General features: G+C 47.3%; 1 protein-coding gene across 1 annotated transcript in view; it reads right to left on the bottom strand.

The window, feature by feature from the left end:
• Nucleotides 1-4,755: 4,755 nt before the first annotated feature.
• The window catches only part of NGFR (nerve growth factor receptor), a 60,084-nt gene continuing 51,415 nt past the window's right edge, over nucleotides 4,756-13,424 (bottom strand). Inside the window, exon 7 of the mRNA XM_083408408.1 lies at nucleotides 4,756-10,447. Within this exon, the coding sequence (XP_083264534.1) occupies nucleotides 10,146-10,447 (302 nt within the window). The 3' untranslated portion in view covers nucleotides 4,756-10,145. The remainder of the gene's footprint in view (nucleotides 10,448-13,424) is intronic.

Raw genomic sequence — 13,424 nt, forward strand, 5'->3', positions numbered from 1 at the left:
GTTCAAAATGGTCCCTAAGCTGCAGAGCTCAGACATGCACCATTCTACCCGAACACTGAGGACCAGCTCAGAGCAGGAGAAAGCAAGCTTGTTCCAACTTCCATGTGGCAGCCCTTCAGATATTTGAAGACGGCTTTCATATCTTCTCTCAGTCTACTCTTTTCCAGGTTAAACATACCCAGCTCAGTCAACTGTTCCTCATAAGGCTTGGTTTCCAGCCCCTTGATCGTCTTGGTTGCCCTCCTCTGTTTTTTGCCCCTACTCTGCATCTGCTCAGAGGACCTCTTCCCTTCCTGCATCTGAGGACAAAACCCTGGTATTAAAAGCAGTTTCAGACCAAGTCACTGCCAAACTTCAAGCGCCGGTCTCTATTGCTTAATCTGGTCTTCACCGCAGCTTAGGCCAAGAGCGACAAGGGACCACCGTATCCTGCGCCGACATTTCCCCACCACATCAAGCTTCCCTTGCCCCCATGTTTATAAAGACACCAAGACAGGCCTTTGGGGAGCAGAGTTTGACTCCGGTCTGGCACCCAGCCGGAATGTGAAAATGTCCTGCTTTGCATTATTGGGGAATGTATGCTGCCTTCCACATGTGGCGGACAGATTGCGCCTGGGGGCATGGGGTGGTGAGCAGGCGGCTCTGCTCCAGCTTCTGATGCGTGGAGCTTGCATCCCTTCCCTCCCTGCCTCCCCCCCCCCACTCTGAGTGGGAGGGAGGCATCAGGAGGTGAATCTTTGTTCTTCAATTGCCAGGAACTTTTCTCGGATAACAGGAGCTTACTCCGGACACAGCAGCCCATGGCTTTCTGCTGTTGTCGCTTTCTCCAAACCTGTTTCTTCCTTTGCATTTCCCCATGGGAGGATGTGATGCAGCAGCTGGACTGGTGACTGGCAGCAGCCACTGAGACCACATAACACCAGTCCTGAAAGAGCTACATTGGCTCCCAGTACGTTTCCAAGCACAATTCAAAGTGTTGGTGCTGACCTTTAAAGCCCTAAACGGCCTCGGCCCAGTATATCTGAAGGAGTGTCTCCACCGCCATCATTCAGCCAACACCAAGATCCAGGTCTGAGGGCCTTCTGGCGGATCATCTCCCTGCGAGAAGCGAGCTTGCAGGGAACCAAGCAGAGGGCCTTCTCGGTAGTGGCACCCGCCCTGTGGAATGCCCTCCCATCAGATGTCAAGGAAATAAGCAACTATCTGACTTTTAGAAGACATCTGAAGGCAGCCCTGTTTAGGGAAGTTTTTAATATTTGATGTTTTATTGTGTTTTTAATAATCTGTTGGGAGCCAGATGGGCGGGGTATAAATAATAATAATAATAATATATGCTCCGGGACAGCTGAAAGGTGTTCCTTTGTCTACCTGGATAGCTCAGTTGGTTAGAGCAGGGTGCTAATAATGCCAAAGTTCCAGGTTTGATGCCCGATCGGAGACCCAGGGCCAGTCGCTCCCTCTGAGCCCAACCTACATCACAAGGTTGTTGTGGGGATTCACTGAGGAAAGGGAGAGCGTCACCTTCAGGAGAAAAGAGGAACCAGGGTGGAGGTGGTGGCATAGGTATTTGGCAGGAGATCAGTGCGGGTTGCTGATCTGGGACATTAGTACGTTATAGAACCAGAGCTGTTTTTTCTTCAGAAAAAACGTAGTCAGGTTATGCTTTAAAAAGAGGGGCATTTACCGTAGCAGAGGGATGGGGAAGCAGTTGTGCTCCTGATGTTGTTGGACTACAACTCCCATCAGCCCTGGTCAGGGATGATGGAGTTTGTAGTCAAATGAAATCTGTATGGTCATAGGGAGGACAACCTCTCTGCCATGGCATGTATTTTGAGATACGAGAGAGAGGGGGCAAGAGAGAGAGGGAGAGAGAGAGGGAGAGAGAGAGAGAGAGAGAGAGAGAGAGAAAGAAAGAAAGAAAGAAAGAAAGAAAGAAAGAAAGAAAGAAAGAAAGAAAGAAAGAAAGAAAGAGAGAGAGAGAGAATACATGCTTGCTGGCCCATGAGCACTTTTGGAATTTCTGAGGGTGTGTAAACACCAGATTTTGGCATTGTCACCAGTGTGTCAGATGTTGCATGGATAAGTCTCTGCCTGCAGAAAGTTTTATTACATTTATTTATATCTCTGTTTATATCCTGCTTTTCAGCCACTCCAAGGTACTCAAAGCAATGTGCATGGATCTCTCTGCCCTTCCCCATTTTAAACTCACAGCAACCCTGTGAGGTAGGTCAGGCTGAGAGGTAGGGACCTGCCGAGGCCAAGACCCCTCCATAAGAGCTTCACGGCTGAAGGGGGATTGGAGCCTGGACCAACCTGGCACTCTGACCCAGTGACATAGCGTGGGTTGCTGGAGCCCGGGGCCATGCAGAGGGAGGAAAACGGATGGGGTATCCATGCACTTTCAACTGCCTAACAGCATCTGTGTCCCCCAGGAGATCGCAGCTGCAGAGATGAGAAAAGAAGTGTCTGTAGAGTCCTCTGCAGAGGTCACTTCCTGGTTCGCATGGAGAAGCTGTTTTCAACGGAGTCCAGCGACGGAAGAGCACAGCTGTACTGAGGCAGCACCAGGTGTTGAAATTTTGCACCCTCTAACAATTTGGGGGCCCCCACGCTACACCACTGCTCTGACCACCGCTCCATGCTAGCTGTCAAAAGTCATGGTGGACATTTTCACCTGCCACAAGCTGAGTCCGAGAAACAGTGCTATTTTTCTAGAAAAAGAGGTGCGAGAACTCACCCTGAACGCCTCCCTTGTTCTCTGAGAATGGCAATGGCGCCCACCCGAGAGGTGCCGGAACTGAGTTCCGGCAAGTTCTGGCAGGGAAAAAACCAACAACCCTGGAAATAACTGAGGCTGCAAGCACCTCTGAGCCTGTGCAGAGGGCGCCCCAAGCAAAAGCACAACAAGCCCTTCTCCACATCTGGGAGAAGGAAAGACTCCCGGTTTCAGACCTGAGCTTGTAAATTGTTGAGTCGGGATCGTGACACCGAATTAAACAACCTTGGCTATCTCTTGACGTGTAAACAAGACGTAAAACGAAACTCTCCTTTCAAACACAGAACATCTGGTGAGCTGCTTCTCCACCCCTCCTGCTGCCACTGCCAGCTCTTGCCATTTACGCTTGGGGTTTAAGAGGAAGTAGGTGAAAATAAGTACTTGCTTAACATCAGTTACAATTCAGGCTGGGGCCAGTGGTTTGGTTGCCCTCTCCACCAGCTTTGTGTAAGTTACTTTAAACATTTTTTTTTGTGTGTATGGTTTCTGGGTAGCAGGAGAAGAGCGCCCCGAATGTATATATGCACACACACTCAGCTCTGGAGCTTGTTTTAAAATCAGGGGCTCAGAGTTCAGGGCCTTGCAATGGACAAGGACCCCTCTGAACATGTACAGAGCGCTTCTCCTTCATTACAGTCCATAGCCAGTGCTCCTCGCCTTTAGGCCTAGAAGGAAGTCACAAAGGTCACAATTATTCCCATCACCCTTAAACTACAATTCCCAGGATTCCTTGGGGGTGAGCTTTAAATGTTTGGTGTGGATGGGACTCTACTCAGAGGTTGGCTTTGAGTATTGCTCAAGGAATTTACAGGTGGCACCAGTGGTGCTCATCCTCCAGCTAGCCCCAGGGCATCCCCAGTGACACAACAGGCAAGCACACAGGTGACGCAGGCATGCCTGCACACAAGGGGAGTTTATGCCATGCCATGCCCTGTTGCATGCTCCTTGTTCAGGGAGGAACTATTTTCAGCACCGGGCCTGGATAAAAGTCCCAAAAGCACCTGCTGCCGAACAAATTTGGACCTGATACAAGATCAGACCAGCCAAGGAGTGCAAGCTCTGTCCACATGATGCTGAGCTCTTTGGACAAAGAGAAGGTGACAGATCAAAGAATAAAATGACTATTGTGTTGTTGTATGAAACTGCAGGGATGCGGGTGGCGCTGAGGGTTAAACCACAGAGCCTAGGACTTGCCAATCAGAAGGTCGGCGGTTCGAATCCCCGCGACGGGATGAGCTCCTGTTGCTCGGTCCCTGCTCCTGCCAACCTAGCAGTTCGAAAGCATGTCAAAGTGCAAGTAGATAAATAGGTACCACTCCAGCGGGAAGGTAAATGGTGTTTCCGTGTGCTGCTCTGGTTCACCAGAAGCAGCTTGGTCATGCTGGCCACATGACCCGGAAGCTGTACGCCGGCTCCCTCGGCCAGTAAAGCGAGATGAGTGCCGCAACCCCAGAGTCGGCCACGACAGGGGTCCCTTTACCTTTATGAAACTGCAAAGGGGCTTGCCCTTGGAGAAACTGACCTCCAGCCAGCCATACGCCAGTCCCGGGGAAATTCATAACACCGGTTCATCAATTATGGCAAATGTGCTTGAACATGTCTATTAGTCAACGCAAGCAAAAGGGGGTCCAGATCATCTATCCCTAAGAGCAAACATCTGTGTCTGAACTGGACCATCTAGAAGAGATTTATGCACATTGACTATGTTTACCTAAATCTGCTCAGTTTGTTTATTTTGGTTGCAAAGTAAACTTGGAGGGGGCTGCAGAATTTAGAAGGCATTTTTATTTTTTTTGGAGGGGGTAGGTGGGTTGTCAGTTTTGTACAACAAGGGGGAGGAATGTGAAATCGTAAGCTGTTTGGAGAGCCGCAGAATGAGGCAGGGAAAAGGAGAACAACAGGCTGAGACCTGTCCGAGCTGAAAATAAAACCTGCCTCTTCCTCTACTGGATTGCTGGAAGACACGTGAGACACAAACGGACACAGGTACACATATTTATTCACATCTGAACAGTACACAGTTACAGTTGTCCACGCAGCCACTACAACATCATCTAAAGTCACCTTTCGCCCCCTCCCCCGCCGTCCCCTTGGAGTCACCCACCCATGCAAACTGAAAAGCCAGGGGGAAATGGGCGTTTCGGACAATCGCCGTGAAACCTACTGACCAGTCCAATGGCTTCTGTTACAGAAATGTTTATTATTGGTAAAGACTGTTTTAATAAACTGGCATTTGTATTACAAGCAAACCACGGGACAGGGGGACAAGAGTATTAACAAAATAGAAACCCCACGCATCGCAATAAAGAAATGTAAAATATAGGCAGCGATTTATTTTTTTTAAGGTACTAACTTTGGCTATTTCCTTTTTCTTTTATAATACTTTTCTCTCTCTCTCTTTCTTTCATTCTAGCTGTGAAATTCTGAGTCAGATTTAGAAATATGCCAACCAAGTTTTGTGGGGAAATGTAGCTTTCCAATGGTTTTTTTCCTCTTTCTTTCATGCAAAATACCTTTAGAAACTTAAGCATGGATCTGATATAGAAGACTCTTCTCCATGTGAAATCAGCTTATTCAGCATCAGTGTCCATTTTGCAACCACGTTCTGTATAACCTGCCACTCCCCATTCTCCCCCTGTCTCTCTTCTCTCCATAGTTGGTTCTCAGCTTAAGGATTTACCATCTGTTGACTTATTGGGTAGGGGGCGAAACACACACATCTGGCTTTCTTCTCCAAAGGCACACATGTTCTCATGAATTTAAGATTGAGGAGGGCCTGTATGTTCATAAGAAGAGGCCATGGACCTATCTAATCTAGCCTCCTGTTCTTACAGTGGCCAACCAAATGCCCATGGGAATCCTCCAAGCATGAAAACAGCAGTCTCCTCTCCTGTGGTTTCCAGCAATATACAGAATTCCTGGTATGCTGCCTCTGATACTGGAGACAGAACATGGCTGGGCGAGTAGCCATCAATAGCCTTAACCAGCAGGCATTGGTCTAATCCTCCTTTAAAGCCATCCAAATTGGTGGCCATCGCTGCCTCTTGTGATTTCTATCGACAACAACAAAAAGGATGCTCAGTATCTTTCTGCCACGTTCAACTGAGCAGTCATCCCTCGCACAAAGCTTTCAAGGAACTTCTAAACGATGCCTGCTCTTCATGAGGCAATCGTTCTGATTTATTTGCCGAGAGGTTACGCTGCTCCCCACCCACCGGTCATTTACCCTACGCGTTTTTATTCCATTTATTCCCACCGCTTTCCTAACAGCACAAGGTGTGTGTTTTTAAAGGTGGATTTGCTGTGCCATGTTACCATAGCACTTATCTGCTCATCGAGAGTATGAGATGGAATCCCTCGCTCAAAATAGCGACGGTCTGGAGGCAGCTTTGATAACCGTGAGATTCCTCTTTCCGTTCTGCAACTCTGTGATCTTCCAGAGGTAGTAAACTGGGGTGTTACAGCTGGACCTGTTCCATGCTCATTTATTAATTAGAGATGATATCCATGGCCTCTGTCCTATCAGATAAGAACACTGCCTGATTTTGCTACAAGCACAGCCTACGGTGGAGTGTACTGTTCTTCCGGCCAGGGTGGGATGGGTCCAAGAAGGAAAACAGGACTTCCTAGAATCTCTCAGCTAATGGAGCAGCTTCTGTTAAGTTCTGGCAAGTTCTTGAAACCTTTCAGGCTCCTGTGCATAGTCCACTATTTCACTGGCAATGTCAGGGATTCTGCAGATGTGCAGGGAAGCCTAATGTGGCCCAGAAACATCCTCCAGGCCTCTATGCTCATCTGCAGAGGTCTTCGGTGTGCTACACAATCACTGATTTCATCAGGCATGTGGCGTTTTGCACATGCACATGGAGGTCATTCCGCCGGTCTGGAATTCCATGATTGCAATCTAGAATGTGGACCAGAAGGGACAGAACCATAGATTCACAGGGCAGTAGAGTTGGAAAATACCCCCAAGGGTTATCTCATCTAACCCCCTGCAATGCAAAAATCTCATCTTAAAGCATCCATGACAGATGGCCATCCAACCCCTGCTTAAATACCTCCAAGAAAGGAGAGTCCACCACCTTTCAAGGGACAAAAAGTTTCTAACGAAGCTTTCTGGAATTGGCAGCCAATGGTTTTCCACCATCTCTATTTTAAAAAGTTTGACATCAAAGCTGTTAGTTTAGTTTGAATATATGGCACTATGCTCTCATCAACAGTGGTCAAACATTCTCTGTTGTTCTTTTCATAGATAGTAGCTACTACAGAGCTATGCACACACTCCGGCTAGGAGTTACCGCCACCAGTTTTGTCCCACCAGTGTTAGAACTATGATCAAAGTTGGCCCAAAAAAAAGAGAGAGAGATTGAAATTATTTATTTTAATTTTTTTGCATGCAGAAATAGACCCACTGAAATGGGGGGTAATTCTATACATGATTGTCCGCAATGATCCAAATTTCACCGGTGCTTTTATCTTGCCTCTCTTCTCTAAGCATGAAGATAGGATGGTGCCCCCACAAAAAAATAAACTAAGGGGCATGCTTGGCTGCATTGTGCCTTAAGGGGACAGAATGGCTCAGCAGTCATGACTGGTCAAGAAGAGTCAGATCGTTTTGCATTATCTTCTTGCTTCTCTTGGGTAGACCCTGAAATATAGGGCACATTTCTCCACCAGAAGAAACAGTGTGAGGGGATCATGGTGGTTGATGGTTGAAGGACCACCCTAGAGACCTTCTGACCAAGGGGGTGGGCTATAGCTCAGTGGTAGAGCCTTGCATGTAGAACACCCCAATTCCTGATGTCTCTACCCATAAAAAAAAATCTGGTAGGCCTCTATCTGAACCATTGGGGGGCTGCAACCTGCCAGAGTGGACAATACTTAGGCCAATCAGTTGTCTAAGGATATGGCAGTTTCATGCTTTTCTTGTGTAGTCCATTCTGTTGGGAATTCCACTCCTCCGTGCTGCAGGTGTGTGATTGTTGTTGTCACGCGTCTGCGTTTACATTCCACAGTGTTGGATGTCATGGGACCGGAAGTTCAGATACGCCGTTTCCGTGATATTGCTTTTGTTCTTCTCTTCTCTTGCAGATGAAGAAAGTAAGAGGAGCCATGTTTTCCTTTGTCCTGTAAATAATAAACGTAGTGCTTTGTATCTATGCCTCAAGCCTCACTTTCGCTATCTGCTGATACTGCGTGCAGGTGTTTACAGATACCTGTCGCACCGGTGGCTCAGGAGGAAGATTAATCACCTGAGTGGCAATTTGAAGGGAGTAACACACCATCTGTGGTGTTGGTTTCCCAATACATTCTACCACTCAGGACTTGCATACTGGTTCGCCACATCTTCTGGATTTTTGTCCACCTCTTACTTAGAGATTCTGGCCATCTGATGCCAACAGCTTGTAAAAGAAGTGGTAGTCCCAGTTGTCTGATAAGAGAGAGGTTTTAAAAAATAAAAATTAATAATCCCATCCTACCTAGAACTGCCATTCAGTTTTGCCTAGAGCAAATTTTCAAGGCAAATTGAGATGCTCCGGTTTAGGCAAAACACTGGAGAAATTATTGACGGAAGCAAAATGTGTTTTAACCAGAAAAGCAACCTTTCTTGGAGGGCTGCCATATACTCCTCATCACACCCAAGTGTGGGGCTGGAAAATTCTCTTGCATTCCATCCCAGCTTTCTTATGTATTGGTTTCCAACTCTTCCTAAAGCCCTTATATACTTCTGTGGGTGGGTGAAGAGGATCCCTTTTCTGCATAATTCCAGTCCAGAGAGACAACAGGAGCAGTACGATGATCTCCTTTGGCAGGCTCCTCAGTGGTTCAAAATGCTGCAAACTTTCAAGCATCACAAGTTCTCCACCAGGTCTACAAATATCTTGTAATATATATCAAGGGGGAAGCGATGATCCCAGTTCACTTTAGTTGGCCCAATGACTTCAGGTGGATCCTCTTCACTTATGGAGACCGTCCCCGTCCCCCCGTCCCCCTTTATTTTACTTTTCAGTACCCTCTAATATTTATGAAAATGGGTGGGGATAGGGGAACACCGGCAAACCATAGAGGTTTAACACCCAACCCAAATCTGGCTCTGAGTCTTTAGCGTAGAACCACAGCCCTCCTCTCTCCACCTTATGTCTTAAGGCCACCAAGGGGGATTTTTGCTCACCCCCTTTTTAATGCAACAGAGGTAATGGCTTTAATAACCCACAGTGATTGGTTCACTAGTCTGAGGAAGAATGCAGAGCATCGCTTTTAATTATGTCTCACGAACACAACATCTGGGATAACATCGGAGGCCAGGTTTATAGGATCACAGTGATTAATACAATTCCCACTCATTAACGACAATGTTTGCACTGTTAGTTTGTTTGCCTTGGCCAGCTCTGCTCTCTCAAGTATGGCTTATAACCCCTTTTTAAACTAGCGCTGTCCCATTTGGGGACTGGCTAGCTTTGATCAAACCCAGCAAGGGAGCTACGGGGCGAGGTTCAACACAGCTTCACTGAACTACGAAGAATGCATCTTGAGCAAGAAAAAGAGAGATCAGGGACCAAAGACATTCTTGATGTTGCCACCAACGCATGGATGGGAACATGGATGGGGGTCTCCTCCTAAGCCTCCGTCCATATACTTCGAGGTTTGATCTTCACAGTGTCAGTTTTGACAAGCCAGAAATCACATCCTTCCTCCCCTCCCAGAGACGCTCCCTGAAGATAAAGTCTCCATCGTGTCCTCTTAACATCCTCATGCTCCAGATCCAAATATTCATCCTCTGTCAGCCTCCTTCAAGTCCATGCAACACATTCAAGCCAGGCTGCCTATTGTATTTCTTGGCTTAGGGGAACACAGTGCCTAAAAAGGAAGAGTCAGTGGCTGAAGATTGACAAGTACAAGTGAGGAAAGAAGATCCACAGAGACAAGGATGGAGAGGCACATAAGATGGCCGTTCAGAGGCACCTGGAAGAGTGAGACCAAACTAGCAGCATCAACTGGGTGCAAGTTCTGCAGGACCAGCAAAATGCTGTCAATCCATTTCTTGAAACACACACACACAAGCAATAACATTCGTTCCAGTTACCTTCCTCTGTTTCTTTCTCCTTTTTTTAGCATCTTACTGTCTGTTACAGGTAAGAGGTATTGGGTGAAAATACTGGGGAGGAGGAAGAAAACAACCCACAACCGACACAGTGCATTACAGGGTTGCTCTGGTGCTCCCCAGAAACGATGGTGGCCATGGGGAGACTAAGCTCCATTTTGTTTTCCTTCATGTGTCTTCACCCCGAGAGGCATCGGTGAGGGAAAAAGCAGGGTGGGGAATCACAGAGGGGCTGGCCCGTAGGACCTCTGCCCCGCCTCCCCTGCTTCAGACTGGCGAACTGGCAGTGGACTCGCTGTAGAGGCTTTCCACAATGTCCCCCCGTTGGATTTTGCGCAAGGCGGTATAAAGGGCGTCCATTGTGGCGCTGTCTTTGCTGGACCAGTCGGAGAGGAGGGCGCGGACGGGGTACTCCTCCTGAGTGAAGGAGTCTATGTGGTCCTCCTTGTAGCCCAGCTCCCCAGCCAAGTGGCGCCAAGTCTCCTCGGTGGAACCGTTCAGCAGCTTCTCAACCTCCTCCCTCTTGTTGACAGGCAGGTTGGTGTAAAGGTTCCCATCTCCTTTAAGGCCTGGAGTGGGGGGAACAGGGGTGGGGAGCACAAAAGGGGTTACGTAGGTAGGAAGTCAACACCCAGCCCACCTCAGAAGCCAAGAAGGCCTGGATCTGTCCATGGGAAAGCAGGCCTGCATCTGACCATCAGTGCCCTACTAGGAACGAGGAAGCTGCCTTAACCCGAGTCAGGTCATTGTCTCGCCCAGCTCAGAGTTGTCTACACCAAGGGCAGGGAACCTTTTTGAGCCAGAAGACCAGATCTTTATCTCCTCAACCCATTGCAGGCCAAAGCTGCCTGGTGGTTGGAGTCAGTCACTTGTCAATCACCTGATGTCAGAGTGATATCAGGTTTTGCTTCTCCAATCAGGGATGGATTTTGGTAATATGGCAACCTGAGCAAGGACAAGAATTGGTGCCCCCTAACTTTGAGTAGGTATTATTATTATTAACTTTAGAAGCTATCTGAAGGCAGCCCTGCATAGGGAAGCCTTTTTAATGTCTAATATTTTATTATGTTTTTATACATGTTGGAAGTTGCCCATAGTGGCTGGAGCAACCCAGTCAGATACTATTATTATTATTATTATTATTATTAATCCTCTCAGCTCGGCACCCAGTGCAGGGGGGCCATCTGCGCCACCCTAAATCTGGTGCTGCTCTGATTGTCAGGACTTCAAAGCAAACTGCAGGGTTTTTCAAACAGCCCTTTGTAAGCATCTTCACATGGGGATGTTTACAAATGGCTTTTCAACACCCCCCCACCCCACCCTCCCGCACTTCTCCTTTAAACTTCCACAGAAACGCGGAGGGGAAGCATTTGAAAACCTTGAGCAGGGGGTTCTCCTAGAGCCCAACAGCTGATGGGGGTGCGATGTCTATGTCCCCACCCCCCTCATTTCTCTTTAAACTTCCTCGGAGTTTTAAAGGAGAAATATGGAGGGAGTTGGAAGGTTTTCTGCATTTTGAAGCACAGTCTCTCTCTCTCTCTCTCTCTCTCTCTCTCTCTCTCTCTCTCTCTCTGGTGTAGGAAGGCCCTAAGCCAAGCTGCTCTCTGAAGTGGGGTTCCCCCATCTGTAAACTTTGAGAGGGGGCTGTTTCAGAGACCAGTTTAGCAAACAGCTTTGACAGCCTCCCATTTGAGCAAACGAAATGCCAACAGAGAAGAAGAAGAAGAGTTTGGATTTGATATCCCACTTTATCACTTTATCAAAGTGGCTAACAATCTCCTTTCCCTTCCTCCCCCACAACAAACCCTCTGTGAGGTGAGTGAGGCTGAGAGACTTCAGAGAAGTGTGACTAGCCCAAGGTCACCCAGCAGCTGAATGTGGAGGAGCGGGGATGCGAACCCGGTTCACCAGATTACAAGTCTACCGCACTCAACCACTAAACCATACTGGCTCTCAACAGAGGGGTGCTAGCGCCAGAAAAGTTGGGGTATGAAATGTGGGAGTAGGGAGTAGAATGGAGAGTGGGCCATACTTGATGGTGGGAGAATTACAATGGAAGGCAACGTATGTCGAATACAAGTGCCCCAGTCAAAGTGAAAATCAGTTTTAACCCAGTTGAGTGGGGGTGGGAATACTCTTCCAAATATAGATAGAAAGATGGATGGATGGAGGCAAGCATCTATTTTTTAAATAAATCTGCTACGCCCACTAATTTTCAACAATAATCATAATCAGATTTACTCCTATACTGAAGAACACTAAGCTGCAATGTGTTCAGCACCATACATGGATTGTATTGAATTGTATTAATTTGTATGCAACACAATCTATTTATAACGAAGTGGCCGTGCGAGAGGCAAGTATGCAGGATTAGTTCTGTTCCGTACTATTTTTTTTAACCAAAAAATAAAATAAAATGTTCTAGTGGACCTAATGAATTTGGTAAAGAAATCATTGCATGGTTTTGTTTCAACTCTTCTTGATATTTGAATAAAAGTCTCTGCCTCCCACCAGCATCATTCAAGTGATGATATATATTTGCCTAATGGTAGATCAGTCCTGTTGTCCATCCCTGAATAAATCCATCAATCAGGAGTGAAAGGTGATCTTAATTTCCAAAGGAAGAAGTGAGAAAGATACATCCTTTTGCTTATTTGTTTTCATAGAATTGTAGAGTCAGAAAGGACCCCGGGGGCCTTCTGGTCCAACCCCTGCAATTTAAAGCTTTGCAAACAAGAAAGGCGTTTAAAATCACCAGTTCTAAATAAAGAACATTGGGGGGGGGAGCACAGATTTAGGGGGCCCTATCATTTCAGTTCTGTAACCCAAAACACCTTGGTTTTAAAAAGCAACCCTACACTTAATATTTTGGGGCTCTGTGCAATACACACACAGAGAGATGTATGGATGGATAGATGCATATTTGCTTGGTGAATACAGTGGTACCTTGGTTCTCAAACTTATCTGTTCCGGGATTCCGTTCGACTCCCAAAACCGTTCAAAAACCAAGGCACGGCTTCCAATTGGCTGCAGGAGCTTCCTGCACTCAAGCGGAAGCCGCAGAAGCCACCAAAGCTGCGTCGGACATCCAGCTTCCGAAAAACGTTTGCAAATCGGAGCACTTATTTCCGGATTTGCGGCGTTTGGGAGCCAGGCCGTTCGAGTTCCAAGTCTGGAAATCAAGATGGAATTCCCCGTCATTTGGATGGGCCACTACTGAGTCTGTGAGGCGATGGAAAAAGAAGACTGACCTTCTCCCCTTGCTTTTTCTCCCATTGTGTTTTGCTTGGTTCACCAGCTTACAATTAGAGTAGCTCAGTCCAAGGGTGCCAAGTTAAATAAAATATGGAGGGGGGCAGGTAATTGATCACCAGACCTGGTGCACACACCCCATTTGAATGGCAATGCCTCCTTAAATATCTTATTGGATTGCCAAAGGGAACTCGGCCCCTAGGAGCTGGCTCCTACAATTCAGTCGGAAGAGCATGAAGCTCTTAATCTCAGGATCGTGAGTTTGAGCCCCGCGTTGGGCGAAAGGTTCCCGCA

This window comes from Podarcis tiliguerta, assembly GCF_965153285.1.
Source record: "Podarcis tiliguerta genome assembly, chromosome: 13".
NCBI lineage: Eukaryota > Metazoa > Chordata > Lepidosauria > Squamata > Lacertidae > Podarcis > Podarcis tiliguerta.